The 23909-nt window shown below is 42.5% G+C and overlaps 1 protein-coding gene across 1 annotated transcript; it reads left to right on the forward strand.

Moving 5' to 3' along the window:
* The first annotated feature begins 2206 nt into the window (after nt 1–2206).
* Nucleotides 2207–13321, forward strand: rce1a (Ras converting CAAX endopeptidase 1a). The gene is made up of 8 exons (XM_076087185.1): nt 2207–2566; nt 3705–3807; nt 3962–4045; nt 4821–4899; nt 5098–5265; nt 6906–6977; nt 7091–7153; nt 8360–13321. Exons 1-8 carry the CDS (start codon nt 2397–2399, stop codon nt 8587–8589), a joined length of 969 nt encoding a protein of 322 aa, XP_075943300.1. The 5' UTR covers nt 2207–2396; the 3' UTR covers nt 8590–13321.
* The last annotated feature ends 10588 nt before the right edge of the window (nt 13322–23909 follow it).

Here is a 23909-nt window from a genome sequence, read left to right on the forward strand (position 1 = left end):
CCCGATGTCACGCCTATCTTCTCTCTCTCTCTCTCTCTCTCTCTCTCTCTCTCTCTCTCTCTCTCTCTCTCTCTCTCTCTCTCTCTCTCTCGAAAGAAATATTGTGCTGCCTTTACGCGCACCCGGTAAATTTGGGGTTCCAAATCATGGTGCCTTCAAGGACTCATAAAAGCACCAATGCATCATTTTACGATCAAAGACCTAACTTATGGCTTTATTATTGGTTGATGAATTATTTATTCATTAATGGGGAACACGTGTTGGGTTGCCAGGTTGAGGTTGGTGTTGTTTATCCTCCTCCTGCATTACATTGACCTCAACTCTGCACCGCCCACATTAAAGTAAAAGGCTTTAGGCGTTAGGCCATATATGGCTCTGGGGATGATAATGTCTTAGGTCCACTGCTCTGGTGCACACTTATATCAACCCAGGCTGTTCACCTGCATTCAACCAAAGCCTGCTCAAAACGTGATCGGTTAATACTACTTGGACTACAAATATTTATTTAATAATTGATACCAAAAGCGTGTCCCTTTGCCTACAGATATGCAGATATCTGTTTATAAGGATTAGTCCAGACTGAAATGTCCATTACCCTGACCTCATGGACGTTCATTCCACTACATTCATTACTTTGGCGCCATCTGGTGACAATAGTTCCAGTTTTTCCCACAAACAAAAAGGTATGGCATCAGAATAATTCCAAAGACTACAATCTCATGAACAGATCTGCACACATAGGCCTAATTCATTTTGAAAGGAGTTTTAACATACCATATGAACTGTTGCTAGGTCGGCATCCTGTATATTTCAATGATATTACATCCAAACAGGGATTATGAAATATACCATTCATAGCTTACCTATGGCCTACACAATATAGCTTGTTTGGGCAAATCAAAACGGCTAGCAAAATACATCACTAAACATCAGATGGGCTTTATAATGTTGTCCTGAAGAGCAACAGTTTGTCATGTTTTTTTTCTGATACAGAGATATTGTTCAGGACACATACAAGAGAGAAAAGTGTAAGGTTGCACTGCTAGTTGTTCTGGATTTATGAATATGACATTTGACTAACAGACAAATACATTTTCGGTAGTCATCAACTGTTCTGTAATTAGTAGCCTATAAACTGCACCATAGATTCAGAAACATAAATTACATTATTTAAGCTACTAAAAAGTAACATCTATCCAAGCAGTTATAAACAAGTGGAATATTCACATTGAATTATTTTTCATGAAGGTTTTGTTCCGTTTCCAAAGGAAAGAATGAACGTTTCTTCTCAAATTTTAAGTTAACATAGACAAAAAGTCCTCAAAGTCCTTTGAAAAAATGGAGACTTGGAAAACAATGCACCATTAATGATGGTTCTGCTGAATTCAAGTGTCCCAGTAAGCCGCGACACAGTGACAGCGTGAACAATACCAGGCTCCTCCAGTACTAAACAACCAAAGCTCATGACCAAAACATAAGAAATATCTATAAAATCAGACAATAGATACAAACATCATAAAACTATATTTTAATTTTACAATAAAAAAACAGATGAAAGAGGAGTAATACAGTGTGGAGTTTTTAAAGAAATCAAGCTGATTTACTTGTAATTCATTTTGGGTTATAATTACATGCTACCAGCACGGATAAAACAAATCTGAATGGGAGAATTATGTTTAGAGATACATATTCTGAACCATATACCTTAAATCCACTTTGGATTTGATAGATAGTTTTTTCAGAATAATTTAACAGCTATATTGTATATAGCTGTTAAATGTTTATACCTACATCTGTTCTACTTTTTTGCTGCCATTTTTTATTCTTTATATATATATTTTCTTGTTTATTGTAAATCTGTGTATGTACATTGAGAGCGGAGTGGAAACCGGAGACATATTCCATGTATGCGTTAGCATACATGGCCAAATAAGCTGATTCTGATAGTTTTTTCATGTTGACCCCTTTGTAGTCCGGAATGTAAAACTAATTTGCTTTTTCCGTTTTAGGATATTTTAGGAGAGTGTTAAGGGTAACGTTAGTGTGCAAATCAGACAAAGGCTGTTTGATTTGGGGGGGGCTCATGAAACTAACCTAACAAAGGAAATGACCAAAAAGGGACATATTTAACGACACAAGATGGCAGTAATGCTACAGTAACAATGCCAGCTGCAATAAAACCCCTCGAAGAAGGGAAAAAAAATGCAACACATGATGACGTCGTTATAGAGCGCCGCAGAAGCTAGCCCTCCAGCTAGCAACATTAGCTCACGTTTGGAAAGGAGATTATTGACACCTTCACACCTCATGCTGGTGGATGTTTTATATCGTTAGATGGTCCACCGACCGCCCCGGTGCCGAGGAGTCGTTTGCTTGAGTCTCAACCGGCAGTCGCCATGGCGGAAGAGGAGGAATTCTCGCCAAACTTTCTGACAGATGGAATGAAACGCAGCAATGGCGACTTCGTGCCGCCGGACGGGCTGTGCTGGGTGTCGGTGCTGTCCTGTCTGCTGCTGGCGTGTTCTTATGTGGGCAGTTTGTACGTGTGGAAGAGCGACCTGCCGAGGTGAGCCACACAGCGGTGTGACGGATACCCTCTCTGCGGTTGTAGTGCTCTCTGCTACGTGGTTCATTTACACCATGTTCATTCTGACATATTTACCATATGACTCAATGAGCGTTTACATTAAAGTCACAAATCTTTACATGTGTTCATGTGTTCAGGAATAGTACGTTTCTCTCTGAGCTTGTGGCCCTCACACTGTGTTTGACAGTAGCGCAGCCATGTGGCCTGTTATGAAACACTGAAGAACGTATCTGATGATTCCTCAGTTTGGCACAACCATGGCCGTATGAACCGGTTAGGGGCCCCAAAGGAAAGTCAGCTGTGAGGCCCCCTTTATCCAGACAGTTTATGCCTAAATAATACTACATGGCCCAGGTACTTTGAGTAAGCACAACTTTATATGCACTACATGAGCTCAGTATACATTAAAATAAGCAGTTCTTCAGGGTGTCCCATGGTAATCTGGTTAGCAGAGAGTGTAATCGCTCTCCTCTCACACACATCAGCACCCGATGTCAAAATGTATTGAAAAAAGATGTAAACGTGTTTTTATCTAACAAAATGTTCTGCTTCAGTACATATTCGTTGGCATTTAGCATTTAAAAAAATATTTTCGCTGTCTATATTCTGTTGAACCACACCATAAATTACGTTTATACAAACATGATAACAAAAAATCGATCTAAAAAATATGATGACAGACGTGCAAAGCTTTACTTGAAAACCTCAATTGAAGATTCGAATGTGAAAATAACTGACTTTTGGTACAGCCCTAGTCGTGGTTTTGTGCATGCTGGCTCACACCATCATGGCTTATTGGGACGCTTGAATAGATCAGAGCCGGTTATGTGCCAGAGTGTTCTTGGTTGGTTGGGAGCAGTTGCTAGGTAACCATAAGAGACTCCAGGAAGTTGCTGGTCCTAGCCAAGAAATAGTCCGTATTGAAGCACTGGGCAAGGATGCTCCATCGGTTAAGCGAGAAGCCACAGAGCGTTAAAACGATATGATTAACATTCTGCACATTAGCAAAAGCACGTCTGTGCTGGTGGTGTTTGACTGCTGTAAACCGTTGCCAGCTTGAGTTTTGTCCCCCATCATGTGATGTGTGATTAATGTCTCTACTGGTCCTTTTTCTCAGGGATCACCCCACTGTGATCAAGAGACGCTTCACCAGTGTACTCATCGTGTCGGGCCTGTCGCCTCTCTTTGTGTGGGCATGGAGAGAATTCACAGGTGTCAGGGTGAGTCCGTGTCTCAGAAACCACTGACTATAAACCCTGAGGATTTAATGTATTCATTTTGCCACACATGTGCTGTTTTGTCTTGTTGCTGTCTGACACATAAGCTGTTGTGTCATCAGACTGAGACTGGTGTTTTTGTGTGTTTGTGTGTTAGACGGTCCCATCGTTACTGGCTCTCATGGGGATCCGGTTTGAAGGCCTTATTCCTGCAATCATACTTCCTCTGATGCTCACCATGGTAAGGAACACATCTTCTATGATCAGTCATAAGCAGAGTTTAACCACCGAGCGTCACTTGAAAGGTTCTCTATACGCAATTCATAGCTCGGCTCTCAACAGTGCAAACAGCTGCTAACAGTGCTGACAGACATAACAGTGTTTACCTGAGGGGGAACCGGAGGGTGGGTGCTACGCTTTTGTGACGACGCCGTCGGTCAAGACGTAGGGCCCTATTAAATCACTTTTATTGTTTTTTTTCCCAGATTCCGCTTAATTTTTTTCTGAAAGTTCATGTTTTCTGCTTTAATTCGTCTGAATTCTGTGTTTTATGATTAAAGCAAATTTAGTTGGCAGAAAAATAGTTTATCTAGTGGTCCGGGCCTCGAGCCTAAGGACGTCCCGTCGTCCTGGGGCCGGAGAAAGTAGGATCGAGGAGGATGAAAATGGATTTTGGGACGAGAGCTGAATGGCGATGAGAATGACTGCATGTTTTGTGTAGCACACAGTTCTTATTATACCTCTTTAATGACGTAAACACACACACAGTAAATACTGCTGACAGCCGCTGCGGCAACGGGGAATACAACCCGAGTCGGCATTTTTAAACAAAACCAACTACCAACAGCCAATGTTATCAATAGAACCTTTCAGTTGGAGTGACAAACATTAACTATTACACACACAAGTCATACATTTGTAGTAATAAGCTGTTTCTTTTCATAAGTAGTGATATCGGTCAATGTCATCCTGCTGCCTGAAGTTAGAGCCTGTCTTGTGTGTGGTCCTTGCTGCAGGTCCTGTTTCTGGGCCCCCTCACACAATTAGCTATGGACTGTCCCTGGAGCTTCATGGATGGGATCCGGGTGGCCTTGGGTGAGACAGGCAACGTGCTGGATTGTGTCATCTTTTTTTTCTTTTATTTTTTTTTTTCTTTCTTTTTGGATGAAGTCACAGATTTTTAGCGCCATTTTCAAATTTGGACAAAATCTCCATATCTGCACACAAACCGCCCGTGAACTATAATGAAGCGCTGTCTCTACAGCCTCCTCCTCTGTCTCTGTCTTCCTGCAGACCCATGGTTCTGGATGTTGTGCTTCAGCGACATGCGCTGGTTGAGGAATCAGGTGGTGGCGCCGCTGACGGAGGAGCTGGTGTTCAGGGCCTGCATGCTGCCCATGTTGGTGCCCTGTGCCGGTCCTCTCGCTGCCATCTTCACCTGCCCCCTCTTCTTTGGAGTCGGTGAGTTCTGCCAGTGTCAGTTTCATTGTATTCATAACGTTACCTTGTGCTCCAGTGAATGAGTAGTATAAGTAATGTCTGCTTTATTTGATAAGAAGCGGTGTTGATACCATTGTTTAGCAGCTCAAATGCGAGTTGTGTGTATTTTTTGTATCATTTTTTTGTAACAACACTTTTCAAATCCTTACTGAACACCTTTAGATCTTCAGAGTTATTTTTCCCACTGTTCCAAGTCTCCATCTACATCTCGGGGGAGAAACTTTTTACTCCGCTTTAGTTACTAGTTATTTGGCAGATACAGATCAGCATTATGCCATTTAAATAAATAATATATATATATATAAATAAATTATGATTATTATATCAATAAGGCTTTATTTGTCTCTAAAATGTTGTGAAAATTCACAAGCTACCCAGCAGTATGTAATGTATAGGATATATATATATAAATAAATAGATTAAAATGAGCTCCATCTGTACCAGCTGCAGCATTAAAGCGATGAACACATGATGCATCAGTAATTATAAACCTATAATATGTATATTCTTCTGAAATTGGCCATTCTGCACAATGAGTAGATTTTACTTTTGTTCTTTTAGTTTTATCCTGTGGTCTATCTTCTCTCTAAAGTAAAGCAATAACATTTATCTGGTTCCGTATCGTGTCACACGTTTCACTCCTCTGGAGTTTTCAGTTCTTTATAGAGTCAATGTCTTCGTAGGTAATGCCGTGTAGACTTTTCAAACAAATCTGCTCTTAAAATGTTCTTCCCTAACATGATACCTTCTGTTATGTAAGTTGCTTTAATCAATATTTTTATAATAGAAATGTATTATGATGCATAATACTAAAGGACCCCACAGAGACTCTGCAGTTTCCCTTAAGCTCTACAGAGATGTTCAGCCTTTCGTCAGCATGGTTTCCTGCAGCATCTGCAGCTGTTTTCAGTGAAAAGTCTCTGATAAAGCCACAGAACACGTACCTGCTCAGCAGCAGACAGACACGGTTAGAGAGCAGCTGGTGAACATAGTGGAGCATAGTGAAGAGGTGGTGGAGACCCAAACCAGAGCTAAAGTCAGAGGGATTTATTGAATTTAAATTCTTCCAGTGGACACCAATGAGATGATCACGTTGCTCTCTGCCTGCAGCTGTTTGCTAGCATGTTAGCAATATCAACTTTACAAGATCCTTTGCTGGTGGAACACCAACAGATGCAAATACAATCATCCAGTCACATCAGAGAAACAACACAATGCTGCGTTTGCATATTGTTCTGCTGCCCCCAAGTGGTCGGAAAAAAAACATGAATGCAGCTTTAATTATAAATACTTAATGTTCACTGAGATGGATCAACTCAAATGTGTTTCAACAGTCTGTAGATTTATTTCTAAAGTATGTGGAAATAAATGAAAACCAGTGGCTGCTTAGTTTAAGAAGGACTAGCTGTGAAACATAAAGCATCACTGGTATGGCCCCTTTAGGTGCTGTCAGGCCTTTGCTGTGGTTACTTGTCTAAAAGAGGACTAATATTCCTGTTTATGATTTAGTTTAGAATCCACGTAGCACTCAGGAGGACATGGCTGTGAAAGCAGCTGATGTAAATCCACGACACTTGTAACGTTCGCCGTCTCTCCTCCAGCTCACTTCCACCATGTGATCGAGCTGCTGCGGTTCAGACAAGGGACGCTGTCGGGGATCTTCCTCTCCGCAGGTGAGCACCGACGTGTGTTAGCGTAGTGTGTGTGTGTGACTGGATCCCACTGTACCACACGATCGTATCAGGAGGGAGGAGATGATGAACCGTGTTTCTCTGGTCCTTAACAGTGTTCCAGTTCTCCTACACAGCGGTGTTTGGGGCCTACACGGCCTTCCTCTTCGTCAGAACAGGTGAGGAGCTTTCATTTACGTCACAGGTGTGTTGACCTGCTGATAACGTTTAGGCGGCAATACGTCAATTCTGGAAGATGATTATTTTCACACCAAAAAACAATCAAATTACAACCAAAGTCTTTTGTTCTTACTTGGGAAGAAAATCTTCTGCAACAGCGTCTGGATCATTCTGGACATGAAATGTTCCACTAACCCTCAAGCATCAGTCAGCATCTGCTTCAAATCAGGTTTTATTGTTAGTTTTCCGTCCGTTCATCTGTCCCGTTTTCGTGGATCTCAGGAACATCTGGAAGGAATTTCTTTAAATTCAGCACAAGCGTCCACCGTGACTCAAGGATGAGCTGATCAGAATTTGGAAGTCAAAGGTCACACTGTAACTCACGAATTCATGTGCGGATTATGACGATTTCACACAAAATGTCTAACAGTAAAATGGAGTGATGACAAATCTACATTAATCAGGCTCACAGTTAGGGCTGCACCCTATTGATTGATCCAACTCTTTTAAATTCCTGATTTAATGTAACAACAAATTCAGCCAACTTGTCTGACTGATATTTCAACATTTTATTCATTTATCTTCTCTTAAAAACAAACAGATGTAACACCATTACAGCGCCTACTTGTCAGATACTGTATAAGAAAAATACTGGACCTCAAATTCTAGAGGATTGTTGTGACAAAAAGATTAATTTAATCTCCGTATGTCATACCAACACTATCGGTGTTTCTACTGCAGCACTTGACTTCAACCTTTTAATGGTTATGACGTGGATTGATTTCCTCTCCGGAGTAATATCAGTTAAGATAATCAAATGTATGACTGCATCAGTGGGGCGAATAATAGAAAGGATACAGACGGTAATGGTTGCTTAAAGTCATGTTCTCACTCATACTTGGCAGTAAACAGAAAATATAACAACGTTAGATGACACATGGTGTAATGTTACGTTCCCATAGCAACAGCGGTGCAGAACTGACTTTTAGCATAGAGGTGATGGAGAAACATTTAGAAGATAACAGAAACACCTTCTGCATGTTGTGCAAATCAGCATGTTGAAAATAAATAAAATGACGTGGACAAATGGCTGCAGTCCAACTCGCTTTTGACAGTTTGTCCAGAACCCAGAAAAAGTCATGTCCCCTTCGACCCCCCCCCCCCCCCCTGTATACTGGTCTATCTCCTCTTCTTGTGTGTTGCAGGTCACCTGATGGGTCCGGTGCTCTGCCACTCCTTCTGTAACTACATGGGTTTCCCAGCTGTCAGCACGGCGATGGAGCACCCCCACCGCTTCGCCATCCTCTCCTCCTACCTGATAGGGGTCCTCCTCTTCCTGCTCTTCCTCTTCCCCTTCACTGACCCCTCCTACTATGGCCTGCCCACACCGGTGTGCACCCTCACCTCCTCCCCCAGCTCCCTCTGCCTCTCCTGACCCCCTCCACACCCTCACACTTCTCTGCTCTTGTCATGTCATGTTTATTTTTTTCTTTTTGCCAAGTTAAGAGTTCAGGTGAGGTCCAGTTAGGGCCGACAGCGCTAACAGCCATTTGGACTAAGTTGCCATGTTCTACGATCTATGGACCCTCGATATGTGGATAAATCCTCTGAAGCTGCTCTACAGAGTGACTCGGTCTCGGTCGGGGGGGTTCACGTTGCTGGGAATGAGCCTCTGTAACCTGAAGGCCAGTTCCTCCTCAGATCCTCTCACACACACAGATCTCATCAATCTGTGACGGAGCCTCATAACGTATCGGTGTACTCATTTTCCACTCGGTCAAACTCAAAGACTAGATAATTCTAGTTTATTAGGTCTTATTTTTGTAATTTCTGCAGCCATGTCTATCAATAATAATACAATAAGCACGGTATTGCATTCGGACAGTCCACTTCCTGGTTCCTTATTTGTAGTAGCTGTACGCATACATTAGGGCTGGAACAGCTGATTGGTTTTTTGATTAATCCGATTCACGGTGACGTCTTCAAGGATGTCATGTCAGGTTGATGACACACTGCGACAGGATACCGTGCCATCGTATTTCTCAGCATGGTCAACGCTGTCAAAGCATTGGCCAATACATCAGCTTTTAAACGGTAACATCTTGGCATTGGCCAAATAAATCCAGTATTGGGTGGGCTCTCTTTCAGTTTGACCTCCACTAAAGTAGTTTAGATAATCTGGATAAACCGTTTGTTCCCAACCTGTCGGGTCATGTCTCATGTCTACCCCCCTTAACCAATAGAAACCATGGGCAAAGCTATGAAAATAAGACCTGAGTTGTAGAGTCCTGCTACACGTCTCGACAAAGTATGGGGTTTTGGGTCGGGTTGGGTTCAGGACTGGATGTTGAATTGGGCGGGACTAGTGGGGTTGAGTCTAAACAGAACTCTATCATGTTCTAATAGACCTGAATTATCCTTTGATGCCTTTGAGCAGCTCTGGAGTGACGCGTGGAAATCGTTGTAGTGGGTTGTTGGAGAAACCGTTTTTTCTTCTGGCTGCACTGCATTGTGGTCCACAGAGGCTCACAAATCTCCTTTGGTGTGATGTTGGAATAGGAAATACACAGCAGGAGCACATCTACATCACCTACCTTTATGAGGTTGTGGGCTCGTTTTTTCCTCTGGAAGTCCAACTCTGCTGTGGTAGAGAAACGTTCTGCTGGACGCGGTCAGTGTTTTATACGATGTACTCATAGCTATTTATATACCTCTGTATGTGGTCGGTTTCTGTTGGTGAGGGTGATGGGATAGCTTAGAGGGGTTCGCTGCTAGTTATGGCTGAAACATACTATGTGTAGCTGTTTGTGAGGAAGGACATAAAAGCTGTGAGTCAAACAACTGCATCGAGACTGCTTGGACGGTCGTTTCCGTCTCAATCACAAAGTCAAACGCAGTATCAGTCCATTAGAAAGTGGTTTCTTCTGTCCGGACCAAGTGAACCGAGCTACAGGTGTGAAAGTGTCTGACAGTACAATATCAACTAAAGCATGCAGCGTTATGTAATCTTTAATAGTTTTAGTGGATATTACTCGAGAAAGTCTTTAATCAAATTAAAATAACAAAACAATTCAAATGAAAACACAAATGAACTTCCCTGTGCTTCCTTCTGGGCACTGCACCCTGGTTCAGGTGCTGTGTGGGTTCATTAGGTCTGCTGATGTCCATGAAGGACTGCAGGGACCCATGTGCAGACGTCCGTACTTCGTTTGGTGTCCACGGCCGTGTTGTGTAGTATAATCCGAAGCTTTAGGATTTTATTCGACATATTTTCCGACACTGCAACTCCCGAACTTGAGTTTGTGTATCCTGAAACGTCTGCATTTGTGTCCTTACACAGAGTATGTTTTGGTCTTTTGGCCTTGGAGATTGTTATTAGTCTTCAAACATTTTTGAAGATCTTTTACTTTGAGGTCCTAAAACTGTTCCAGTATTGAAGGAGAGCGCTGCAGCCGCTAAACGGGCCGTAATGTGATCCTCGCCGTCAATGTTCGTCCAATACAAGTTCTCTTTTTTGCTCAGATTGTTCTGACATTATGGAAAGAACCCTCCAGAGAAATTGAACGTTATTCTTTACCTTTCACCTGATCCGGTCTGTTGGTTATTGGGTCAAACAAAGTCTCATTCGGAAATCTGGTGAGAGGTCACTTGTTGGAGAGTTGTCAGAGTTTGTGTTCTGTAAATGGTTTTTAATGTCTCAGCTGAATATTTAGTTGGCGAGAGTTCTGAAGAAGACTTCTTCTAGTGAGACTTGGTCAGACACAATAACAGACTGGATTGAGAGAGAGCGAAGCAAAAAGGTTTTATTTCTATTTTTCAATGAGAGTCTGTGAGTGGTAACAAAGAAGCACTTTTAGTGGACGTTCATTGAGGGGAAGAGTTGACCCCATTGATCACATCACAGCTCTCACTCCATACCGGACCAATTACAAATATTGTTGTTTCCATTAGTGACTTACGGTCCAGGCTGAACAACACTGAAGGTTCCCTTTGACTGGTTAACTTCAAGTCTGCTTCACCAGACCTCAGCAATAGCTTGTCATTAAATGTCATCATAACCTGCGAGAAATAATCATAAAACAAAAATGAGCCTCAAGATAGAGAAATGTTTGTTAGTGACCAGCATTTCAATCCGTTATTGTGTGCACGAGACTTCTGCGCGAGCTTGTAATGTTCTCGTCCTTTATTGGGGACATCAAAGTGCATCAGTGGCTTTTGTTCTAGAAGAATGTGATTTGATTAAACTGTTAAACCATAAGATAATTCCTCTTCTGACTCGTTGACCTCTCGCTCCACTTGTTGAAGTGTGTTTGTAGCTCACCGTTGGTGATGTTTGAGGTGCTTCTGAGAGGGAGAGTTCTGATACTGTGAAGAAGAAGTGGGCTGCTTGGGTTTTTAGCAATAAATCCTCTACATGGGGAAGAGTTTGGATCTATTTTATGTGACTGAGCGGGTAAAGCGGTAGCTGCTCTGGAGGAAACATGGCCGTATGTTTATTCTTCTTGGCAGGGCGTGTCTGTGAAGTTTACAAACCCGTGGCAGGTAGAGAACGATAGTGATGTGACTAGAAGCTACCTGTAGCTGCCAGCAGAGGGCGTCGCAGCTCTTTGTCCGAGGCCTTGCTCAGAGGAACTCTGCATTCTGTTTATCAGCCTGTCTGACAGCAGCCATCTGTCACCGGGAAAACCAATCCACTCTAACTTATTTTCACTATAGCTTCTACACACTTATGTAGAGGAGATTGATGCGGAGAGGAGGAGCCCTGTGGTGAGGATCTCACTGCTGCTAGACCCCTGTTCCGTTTACGTTTGATTCACTGCTCGCCTATAGTCGAGTCTTTTTCTCAACTCTTCAAATATGCTGTACAACAATAGTCCAGAACACCGTCGCCCCAGGATGGACTCTTATGTTCTTCAAGAGCTGGCAGACCACTTTTTGTGACTTGATAGTTGAAAGCCTTGTTTCTTGTTCTTTACATGGGAGATTTAAATGACATTGGACTATATAGAAATGATGACATGCCTCAAATCTATTCACACCTGTAGAAAGCTGCTGTGTGTAGATTTTATAATACATTATAGCATATGTTTCTTTATCGAGAATTGGCTTCAGTCTTTGGCCTCTAGTTTCCTGGTCAGCGACTATGTTCACATGCACACTAATGTTCCACAAATGTTCCAAATATGATACAGGTCTATGATGCATTATTTTCTGAATAAGGCCTTATTCTGAATCTATCATTGTCTGATTCAAGACATGGGATATGCCAATATTCTTCTGGTTTTAGGAGCATTCTTTGGACTTGCGCACAGTGCATTCAGAATATGCATCTAAATGGTTTTGTTGATGGCGGTTTGCTTCCACAGGGCCTCGTGCCTGTTTACGGCTCTGTGCGGTGTAAACAGACTCACTAGCCAGCGGTTTGCGAGGCGAGAGAAAAAGCCCACATTTCTAGTGGGACGTAGAAACACACCTACTTTAAACTTAATTCTTATTTAAGTTATTTAGAGGGCCGAGCGGTAGGACGTACGTCATAGTGACATTGTACGTAAATCTGAGTTAGCATGTCTGCATGTAAACACAAATATTAGTGGAATATTCATTTTCATTCAGGGTTCCATGTAAATGTTTTTTTACGTCTGGGTCAGAAATCTTACTTTCTATACAAATTGTTTTATTTATTAGTGGTAATAAAATAACAAAGAACAAAGTTTTTTTACCACTTGCCCAACCGGGCAAATGAGTTCCTAGATTCACAAGCCCGACGTGTCATTTGATTTGCCCCGAGTCAGCAGGCAGTCCTTAGTGTTGAGTCCTGTATCGTTACATGTAAACATGTCTTTGTCCTCATTCCTGCGAATGCAGGAATGAGGACAAAGACCAGAACATCGAGTGCATGTTAGCGTAGTCGCTGACGCTGCGACGGTGTGTTCCCTCATATACGCGTCTGTCATGACACTTGAAGCCCATTTGATGCTTTTATTGTCGGTGTCCAGGGGACAGATGTAACTGTAGTGTGTCTGTGGGTGTAGCCATGTGCATTACTGTCTGCCACCATGTCTTTTTGGATGCTACCACTGGTGGGCACCATTTAATAGAGAACACATAGTGGCTGTAATGAAGAAAAATGGAAACTACACCAATCAAATCAATAACCACAACCTCATCTTCCTATTAAGAGACCCCATGCATGCATGATACCCTATATATGTATATATGTATGCATATGTATATATATGTATGTATGCATATGTATATAAATCCCTTTCTGCAGGATTAACAGATGCATTTTCCTGCAATGCTGCTTAGAAGTGCTGACAAATTGAAGATTGATGGAGTTTATAGATTGAAGCACGTGTTACCAGCTATTCTCTTCCTGTTAGAAAGGCACACAGCAGCCTTTGTTCAAGCTGCAGCCAATCCAAATATCTTTATATTTATTTCTGTAAGCGAGGCACAGGTCGAAGTTCTCCCTTTCTTTTCTTTATAACTCTGTGTGCTCATGCATTGCTCCACCACACTCAGCCCAGAAACTCTCCACATATTATTTGCAAACAGCCTGAACACGGATCTTGAGCGTTTCACTTTCCTGTTGCCCGCTTAACCTCAATCGGGGTGAGGGAAACACTAGCTTTGCCTGTAAAAAGAAACGCAAGAGAAGAGAAAAGAAACTCATCGTATTTTCCCTAAACCCTCTCCTCAGCCAGCAACAACACATCAGTATTTGTTGTCGAAGATGGAAAAGTGTTTTAATATTCAGACCGCGGCGAGAGACACCGCAGAGTCTATTTTTGCAAAGCTTGAGCAGCTCTGTTATTTTAGTACACCGCACCCAGAGGAGGAATATCTCAGAACTTGTGAAAAGCGAACGGTGAGCGAGCTGGTGAAACAGATGTTTATATTGAGCACTATCTTTTGTAATCAGATCTATTTTGGTGACGGGATCAGAGTGTACAGATATATATGTGCATGTATTTTATGCTCACCGTGTCACACTTGTACAATTCAACTTAGAGACGACTGAACCGTGTTTTGGTATGACAATCTTTTACAGAAACTTTGGAGTTACTCTGCGAAATATCTATTTGTAAATAAATGATGTTCTTTTTCTACATCGCTCAGTGTCTGTGCTGTTATTGATGCCTCATCACATTCATGTCATGCAACTGTTGCAGGATGTTTTGGCAGTTTATCTGTGATCTTTGTCTCTTGATTTGACAACGATTCATTCATAAGTACTTATCAAAAGTAAGGTAAAATATGTCAACGTTGACCCGTGGAAATGTCCTGAGCAGAGTGTCCCTGGTTTGATTCCTGTACCATTTACGGCATTTCAATCCCATGCTCTATTTCTCTACATTTTTGTGTCTCTATCACCACTTTTGCAGTCAAATAAAGGCATAAAATGAACATTATGAACATGAAAGGCTTAATATTGAGCCCTCTGTGTGGTTCTAGAGACTTCGAAGGATTACTTCCTGCAAGTTCCACCAGTTAAACAAACAGAAAAGCAATATAACATGAGGGTGGTATGGGATAGGATTATTTTGTGTGTGGCATTGCCGGATGCGGACAATCAGTATGTTTTTCTGCTTTTTGGACTTTTGCCAATCGCATGCCTGTAAAATGTATCGTAGTAATAGTACAAGTAGTCAGTGAACTGACCCAGTAATGTCAGTTACACAGCACCTTAAGTTGCTGTCAAATGTTGCCCTGGCTTTCCTGACATATTGCTGGTTCGGTCATGTGGCTTGAATTTCACAGCTCTTGTCATATCTCAGTTTCCAGATGTGCAAGTTGATCTCCCCCAGTCCTGCTTGGTTTTTAAAGGCTTGCACTGGAGAAAAGGAAACTTGTGATTGACAGTTGACAGAGTGAGGAATCGGAGTAACGGAGCATCTCGCTGTGTTCATTTTCACAGCATTAATATTCCGATGGATCTCCCAGCACTGGAGGAAATCAAAAGAAGGAGAATGTTGTGTCGGTAAGAGATGCTGTTCTCTGCCTGCTGCTGAGAAACTAGAGGAAAATTACCGTATTTATCAACCTGGGTGTTATGCTCATAATTGCAGGCAACGGGTCACACTGACTTTGCTCTCCTGCGATGTCGAGTCCGTTTGGAAAAATTGCCTCAACTCCATAAAAAATTGGTTGGCAGATAATTTACTGCAGCTGACTTCTAACAAAACGGAGGTTCTTACATCTGCCCCAGCTAGCATCGTCCCAATGCTGGTCGAAAGCTCTCTATCCCCTTCTGTTAAACCTACCCTCCATAATCTAGGTGTTTCTGCGGGCCAGGCTTTGAGTCTTGAGTAATTGTTTAATTCGCTCTTGTTACCAGCTGAGCTAAACTCCATGACTACCATTTTGATTTCTCTACACTGTTCATCAAGTTCAGAAGCCAGTTCAAGATCCTTGTGATCACGTTTAGAGCCTTGTTTGGACAGGCGCCTGCAAAGCCATGCATGTACTTTAGGGTTTGGGAAACGTGGACTCGAGCAAAACATCAGGGCCTATATTTTCTTTGGTTTGATTCAAATATTAGTGTTTGAAATACAAATTCAAGAAAATTGTAAAAGTTTCACTTGCGTTGCATGTTCCAATTCGCAAAGTTAGCATTTGCCACAGTCAGAATGAACAGAAATGAGAATAACACCCAGGTTTCTTCTGAAGAGCGAATAAACTCCATCCCTCCATCATCACCTCTTGTCTTAATTCTCCTTCCTCTCTTAAATTCCCTGCTGTCCCTTTCGCCCTCTTCTCTGTTGCTTCCCTCTATCAACTCTTCACTGTCTCCATTTATTCCTCATTAATTTCCTCTCCTCAATCTTTTACTCCCTTCATCATTTCCTCTGCATCCTCTGTCACAATCAATCGCTCAGCTTCAGCTGAAAACAATACAATTTACATTTAAAATTGAGGAAATTAAAATGGCCTCAAGAGATGGACCAAGGAGAGGAGAGAGTGCTATCATCTCACTACAGTGACTGGAAAAGGTTCATCTTGTGGGATAAGTAATCAGGGGTTTATAACTCATTTATAACTTGCGTACGCACAAAACGCCGTCTGAAAGAGGCATACGCCACTTCTCACGCTAACATTGTGATCTATAAAAACAAACTTGACGGGAGAATGTGCGCACATGTACAGAAACTCTGACGCAGATGATGAGGTGGTGAATTGAAGCTGGATTGTAAAAATGACATTTGAGAGGCATCATTACAGGTATAATGATAATATTTCACTTCATATCACATGTTACTTTGCACTTTCTTTATCATAAACAAGCAACTAGTACTGGTCAAACCAGCAGTGTTATTTGTGTTTGTACCAGTGAGCCATATTCCGTAGTGACAGATATAGCATACTGTACACAGACAAACTGTTTAAATGAACAATTTTGTACTCATATGAAGTGATAACGGATAAAACACTGATGGCTGCCCACTTTTTAGATCTCCAATCTAATGCAAAGGATTTGATTTAAATCCTGGTTGTGGCTGTACACCACTCACATACTGTATTCCGTTTCACCGTGAAATGCGTCACAGTACAGTAGCTAAAGACACTTTTACTTTCGTTTCACTGGAACTTGTCCAAGTACCCATCTCTGCGTACAAGTACCTCAAAATTGTAGTACAGTACTTGAGTAAATGTACTTTGTACTTCCACCACTGTAGGATACTTTGTAGTTAATGCAATGACATCAGTGGGTTGTTCCCTACACCTGATGGTCATGGACAATTAAATACCAGCGAGTCTGTCCTGCAGTATCGGTCATTATTGGAAGTGATAGGTGGTGTAAATCTTCTCCCAACACTGGTGTCGTATCTGCATTGGATCTCTTTCCCACTGGGTGTTCTCTTTAATGAAACACCCCAGCTGTCCTCTCCTCATGTTATCTCTTCTCCCACCGCACACAACATATGTGGCATGGCGTCATTCTCGTCTCCTGCCTTCAGCAAATAGACCTTGATATCCGGCACTCGGCTGGTTATGAACACTGTTTGGTTAACCCACTCCCTTCTGCCCAGCTCTATCTCACTGCCGCAGTATGTATAGACAAAAATATTCACACAGGCTCTATTTAACATGTGAGTATAGCACTCTCTCTTCGTAAGTGCATACCGGTGCGATCTCAAGCGTGTTGTTCTATCTGCTGTGAAGGCTGATAATTCCTGCATCCAGGACACACTGAACACTCTGAGGTGTGAACGTGCGTGCAGAGAATGGGACAGGAAGGAATGTGCATGCGTGTGTCGGAGAGAAAAGTGAGTGTGCGTTCATCTCTAAGGTCACAGTTTCATTACACAGTACCTTCAGTACCTGCTGTGTACCTTCTGCCCGAAGGTACACAGCATTCACACGAGCCTTGTTTGTGTGCGTATAGCCATGACTCCTCTCTGCAAGATGAAACATTTGCTGAAGGAATGCCTGCCTGCTTGGATTAGGCTCCTCATTCCTCCTCTGTGTTCATGGCTAAGAGCTATGGGTGGGAAAAAGAAAGCAACAGGGCAGGCACGGAATGTAGATCTGATTTATCTCTTATAGGGACTTATGGTTTTGGGAACTCCTCGGGAACTGGTTTGTTTTCACTTGGATGTCAGATGAGAAGATCCTTGTCAATTTGATTTCTGTGCGCTGAGCATTCCAGATCGGAAGACAAAGACTGGAGTAGTGGGAAACTGTTGGACTAGTTCTACCAAACGCTCACACAGCTTTGTATCTTTTAAACTAGCAAAAGTGTCATCTGGGTTGCGTAAGACTGACAGGTTTGTGCAGCATTTTGCACTGGGGTGGGGTCTAGTCATGTGCCCCATGATACATAAAATACCAACATTTTCACAATTACATCTGTCAACAGTATGCGTGCAGAGCAACTTAAATATGGTTACGGTTGGGGAAAAACTATTATTACAGTTAAAACAAAGGAAACATTATTTACAAGACCTTGGTCTCCCACATGGAACTCTGATGAACTCCAATCCGATCCGCACACCCCTGACCTCCACGCTCTTAACCTGGTCCAGACACTGTGCATTTGTAGCTGTTTAACTGAGAGCTAGAGCAGGCAGAGTGGACACTGAGCAGACTGTCCTAAATACCCAGCGCCAAGATCCTGATCCAGAGACTTGTCCAGGCAACAGATAATTTGTCCCAGACTTGGTCTGTTCTCAGATTCATTCTGTGGTCCTCCAGTGGGGGCATGCTTCCAGACATAGTCCTGAGTTGCCATCCGTTCAATCTCTGCCCAAAACAAGTCTTCTCACCAAGGCACATATGGTTTACTACTCCCGCTCCCACAGCGACATTGTTCCCACATTTCTCTTGACTACTTCTCCTCTCTGATCGCAAACAACCCCGTCTTGACAATAGTAACTCGCTTCTCTAAAGCAGCCCACTTCATCCTCTTGCACAAACTCCCATCTATGACTATGAAGGAGACTGCTCAGCTTGCTGCAGCATGTCTTCAACTGCCTTAAATATCCCCAATTGTCAAATGCCACCGCTTGGTCAGTGCCCCTCTTGGTCTGATATTGATGCACGAGGTACCCGTTAGCATTTGTTTGAGACGCACCTGGCTTTCAGCTAACTCCATTGTAAACCCATCGTTGTCAGTATTAGACGGTTAGAGCAACTGACGTAGTATTAAGAGTGTGAAAGTCTGCATGATGCAGGTGGGAGGGGAGGTTGGATGGGTCAAACAAACACAGGACTTTCACCCAGGAGACCGTTGTTTGTGTACCTTATGAAACCAGAAGTCATTGATTTATTTTACTGTAGTTTTGTTCTGTAACTTAGAATTTTTCAAATGCCAGTTACGTGACAAACGTTATTTTAACCCAAACTATCTTTTCCTTACCTTTTCCTAAGCCTAACCAAGTACTTTTGTTGCGCAAGTAGACCTAACAACTACCTAAACCTACGTTGGAATTTCCTTTTGAAAATAGACTGTATGTGTTGCACACTTGGGCACAAGGGACATCCAGGCGTGAATACGTTTTTAAAGAACATTTTTACTTTACGCAACGTAACTGCATACTGCAGGCTGCTTTGGTCTACTTATTATAATCTTCTCTTATACATATACACATGGTACTTCTGCTTACACTGTTACTCTGACAACTTCATTCACACTGGCGACATTCTGCACATTCCCACAGCCTACAGGTGGTTACTATACTGGCTTTCTCGTTAGTGGGGTGCTAGCTAGGTGATATCCCACGACACATTATTACATTCAACTCGCAAAACTCCGACATAAACTCATATTTGCATTTCTTATAGTCCGTTACTTTTACACTGTTATGATACATCTGTGTTGCTACTTTTATACAGTTTTTCACCACCTGAAAGCACAGAAATACATGCACATCAGCGCAACGTAACTGCCTACTGCAGGCTGCTTTGATCTACTGAACCGTAGCGCTTCCTACACAAAGGACCCCGTAGCTGACTGAAGTGCCTGTATGAGCTTTACTCATTGTAACCAAACAGTAACCTACTAAAACATTGCAGTTGCTATTGCAGATGAATAAACAAAACAATTAACAAACAATAAAAATAATAAATAAATGAGAATACACAAGAATATGGGGGGGGAGGGGGGTCCATGTCCAGTTCTTATTATTGTGTCCAACATATGCATGCAGCGAGTGGAAACTGACAAACCATCTATTATTCAATTGAAAAGCTGTCTACAACACATTTACATGACTTTACTTTATGTCTTATTTATGTTAACGGTAGCTCTATGTTTGAACTTGACCTCCTAAGGTCTTACATTTTCAGGTTGCCTTTACTTGTGTGATCCTCCTTTTGTTAAATGAAGCCCTACATTTTTAATGAGCCTCACTGAAGGGAGCCTAAGATTCAAGAGTCAATGACTGCTTCGTTGTAGTTCATGTGTATATGATAAAAAAGAACAAAACCTGCGCACATAGAAACCAGGCGCACGCCGGTGATGAGAGCACACAGAACAGTATCGGCGAGGGAGCATTTCTGCTCCGTGTGTTCAAATGTTGCCCCGGGAGCACTGAGCTATAACGAGCTCGACCCCTCCCTACACTTCCTCGCTGGTCAAATTGACTTTTGGGACTTTGGAGGTGGTGGGCCTCTCTTTTGATTGCATTAGCCATGCCAGCTGCCATCCGCACAGTGCATGAGCATAGTTAACTGCCCTGAAAGACGTCCACACTCATTAGTTGAAATTGCATACATTCCATTCCGTTCACCAAAAACACGAGCATGTTCAATGAACGCGCTCTTTAAGTGTGTTCATGCACGATACTGATTATTTTCATCCTGGTAAAAGTACTGTAGAGGCAGAAACAAAGGACAGGTAACATAAAGTTAATCTTGAATACATAAACAACTCCTGAATGCACATGAATGAGTAACGTGGCCGCGGGATAAAGGACACTTCCTTTGCTTTTGCATGGATGAATGTTATATTCAGAGACTGGGTCTCAGGTTGCATTAACAAAACAAACAGCTCGAGGGGTGCTCCAGGAATAACACCATCAAGTGGTTTGGAAAGTGTGATCTGACCTGTCACCCCTGTCACTGAAGCAGCCAGGCCTCCCTCTGAACTGGAGCAATATGGACCCACATTCATGCTAATTCAATTTAGAGAGAATCCGCGCTCTGGTATGCAGTAAAGATGACCTCGGCCCCTTCCTCTGGGGTTGATTCTTCGTCTTAACAGGAAGGGCCTCTGCTAGATTCCTGCTTCTCAGATTGTTGGGGCTGCTAACATGTGACATAAGGTACTCCAAACAGTTGGAGAACTATACAAAATGTGTAATTCCGATGATCTCAGGAGGCACTAAGCACATAAACGCAGAAGACGAGACTTTGCTCAACAACCACACAGAGTGGTAGTAATTTAATCCACCAGGCTAAAATCTGCGGAAGCTTTGGTAGAGATCCAACCAGCACTGCATTGCTGTTGTAGTAGCAACAAAATATCAGATTTCTGCACAGTGCTGAAGGGCCTCTGTAAGTATATGTCCCAGGGGAACACTAGTGGTAAGGGTCAAGATCCAGGGCACATGTACACATAACAGCATCAACCAGAAAGGTGCAACGACCACTGTTGTATTGTGTGATTGAATGAACACATCCCCACAATTGACTAATCCTCCGTCTAGACCACACGTGTAACAGGCGTGTTTTTCACTCGCACGTCTCACACAACAGCATCTCAGCTCTGTGGCGTAACCACAACTTGAAGTGTTTATTTAGGCTTCAAGTCTATTTTTTTCGACAATACGAGTGTTAACATAAGGTTGATGCCCAATAAAGAATAACCGTGTCTCTGGCCGCAGAGCAGCGGGTGAGTGGCAACTGAGCGTTGGAGATGCGGTAATCTGTGTGTGTAGTGCAGTTAGCTGTTAAAAGTGATAAAAGTGAAGCAAACTATTTTCCCCATGAACATATAGTCTATGGTTTTCACCCACTTTGTCTCTGGGCACAGATTAGTGGCTGGGAGTCGGTGATGCTCTGAGCAGTGTATGTGTGGCCCCTACCGGCAGGGGGCCGGTTAAGAGTAGTGCGGGAGGAGTCAGCAGGCAGTCGATGGCGGTATGAAACGAGGAAGTGTCAGTCATCACAACCACGAGATGTTGTTGAGCATGCTGGCCACCCACAATATTATGCAGCAGCAGCGAATGCAAGACTTACCGTTGACAGACTGAGAGGTGCACACTCACTCTCTCACTCAATTATTCACGTACGCAGACATGCGCACGCACAAGTGATCACATGATTCTCCTAGCGGAGATAACAACTGGACACATACATCTGTAGTGATTATTAGGATAAGCACCAATGAAATGTATATTACCCCATTTAAGCAAATACCTTTTTTGCCTCTCAGACAAAATGTGACAACAGCACCACTGAGCTCTGACCCCATTACTTCCACAGGCTCGTGGCACGCCATGATGGCTCTACTGTGTATCCATATCTTTTATGGACACACATGGTTTCATTATTAACAGATTAAATAAAGGAGAAATTTAAGAGAGAAAATGTTTTTCTAATCATCACGCTATCGTAAGAGGCCATGATCCTGGGAAGATGAACTGCAAATTCTAAAGTAGGATGACATATATTTGCGTTTTTGTTCACTGTTTTCCCCTGATTTCTTTGTGTATTTTATAGATATGTTTGCTTAACATGATGTTACATTAGACATCGTTGAGGTCGTCTCTGATTAGTCCTGTGAGATAACAAGCCTCCCACCTCTCACATGGGTGAGGTGGGAGGACGTCCACTCGTTGGTCCCATCGTTATTGGACTGATGTCTCTGTGTAGAAAACAGCCTTCTGGTCGCAGATGAATTGGAAGGACAATGGCTGATGGGGAAGTGAAACAGCATATAGGAGGTTGCCGAGTGTCCTCCACAGACACTTGAATTCATTGCAATGTGGAAGGACAGATATCTTGTGCTAAAATGAGGTCTGTAGTGTTTTCCGAGCACTGGCATGCAGCGCTTTGTTGTCTTGTGTTTCCTCACTGTGCTATCATATTCATCTAAACCAATTACATTTGGTAATAAACTGTCCTTTGTACAATGTTACGATGTTCATGTGTTGTCATTGTAGGCGACGGTGGCTAAGTGGAGAGCACGGCCGTCCTTCAATCAGAAGATCGGCGGGTCGATCCCCGGCTCTGGCTTTGCTAGTTGCATGCCGATGTGTCCTTGAGCGAGACACTTAACCCCGTATTGCTGTAGCTGTGCCGACGGTGTATGAATGTGATAGAATCTAAATTGTAAGTCGCTTTATGCCACACAAGACAAAACAAAACCTATTTCTATGGTGGAGTAGAGAAGATGGTACAGCAGCGGACACTTCTGTATAGCTTGCCAGATGCCAACAAGGTGAACAATGTGGGTATTGTCTTTTATTAGACATCGGTTTGTTAAGCCTTGGTTATGCTTTAAGGGCTGACACGGAATTGGACATTTTATATTCCGTGCGGGGTTCTCCCCGCGGCAGACTTGACAGCTGACTCTTTGTTAAGGAACACATCTTGTTTGTTAGATATTGACCTTCTGTGCTAGCACTATGTTTTTATTAGTTCTAGTTTTGCATAAAGAGATGTTTTTTGTGGGGAAAAAATAACCCCTGCTTAGATCAGTCATTGATTTCTTTGGCCACTTAGGGGCAAACATCTGACATATTATATCCCTTTTTATGGTCTTTCCTACAATGTGATAGAGAGCGGGGGTCGCAGTAGACATGACTTTGCTGAAAAGGAGAAGATTATTGAGCATTTAAAAAAACATGCTTCATGTTGTATTCTCAATCAAGTATCTCTACTACCATCAGAAAGTAGATATGTTTCATTATTCAAAGCAGATAAGAATAACAATACAATCATATATTTCCTAATCATTTGATTTGTGTGTTTTGTGTGAATAACCCCTTTATAAGGCAGTAACATTGACGTAGTCCAATTGTCCAAATCCCTGTTGATTTAATTTAATTGGTCTACATTTTCCATATCAGACTAGTAAGTTTGGCTATTGGGCAAGTCAAGAATCTCAGCTACTGGCCCGAAGTCAATCTCAAGTCAAATTTAACACCTAGAGTTCTCCTACGCTGGAGTTTCCACATGACACATTGCTTCATGATTGGCTGCAAACTAGTTGTGATGTAATAAATCCTGCTGGCATGTACACGTCTTAAACTGAGATTTAACTCGAGTACAGAGAAACTTTCCTCCTTCAGCAGATGCATGCAA

The sequence above is a fragment of the Anarhichas minor genome, unplaced genomic scaffold (assembly GCF_050575085.1).
Source record: "Anarhichas minor isolate MPS153535 unplaced genomic scaffold, ASM5057508v1 ptg000009l, whole genome shotgun sequence".
Taxonomy (NCBI): Eukaryota; Metazoa; Chordata; class Actinopteri; order Perciformes; family Anarhichadidae; genus Anarhichas; species Anarhichas minor.

Excerpts from the sequence above, each read along its gene's own strand:
- rce1a (XM_076087185.1), top strand. The coding sequence starts at position 2,397 with ATGGCGGAAGAGGAGGAATTCTCGCCAAACTTTCTGACAGATGGAATG. Across the intron at positions 4,900-5,097 it reads TGGGATCCGGGTGGCCTTGG|ACCCATGGTTCTGGATGTTG; the intron begins GTGAGACAGGCA and ends GTCTTCCTGCAG. Across the intron at positions 5,266-6,905 it reads CCCCCTCTTCTTTGGAGTCG|CTCACTTCCACCATGTGATC; the intron begins GTGAGTTCTGCC and ends TCTCTCCTCCAG.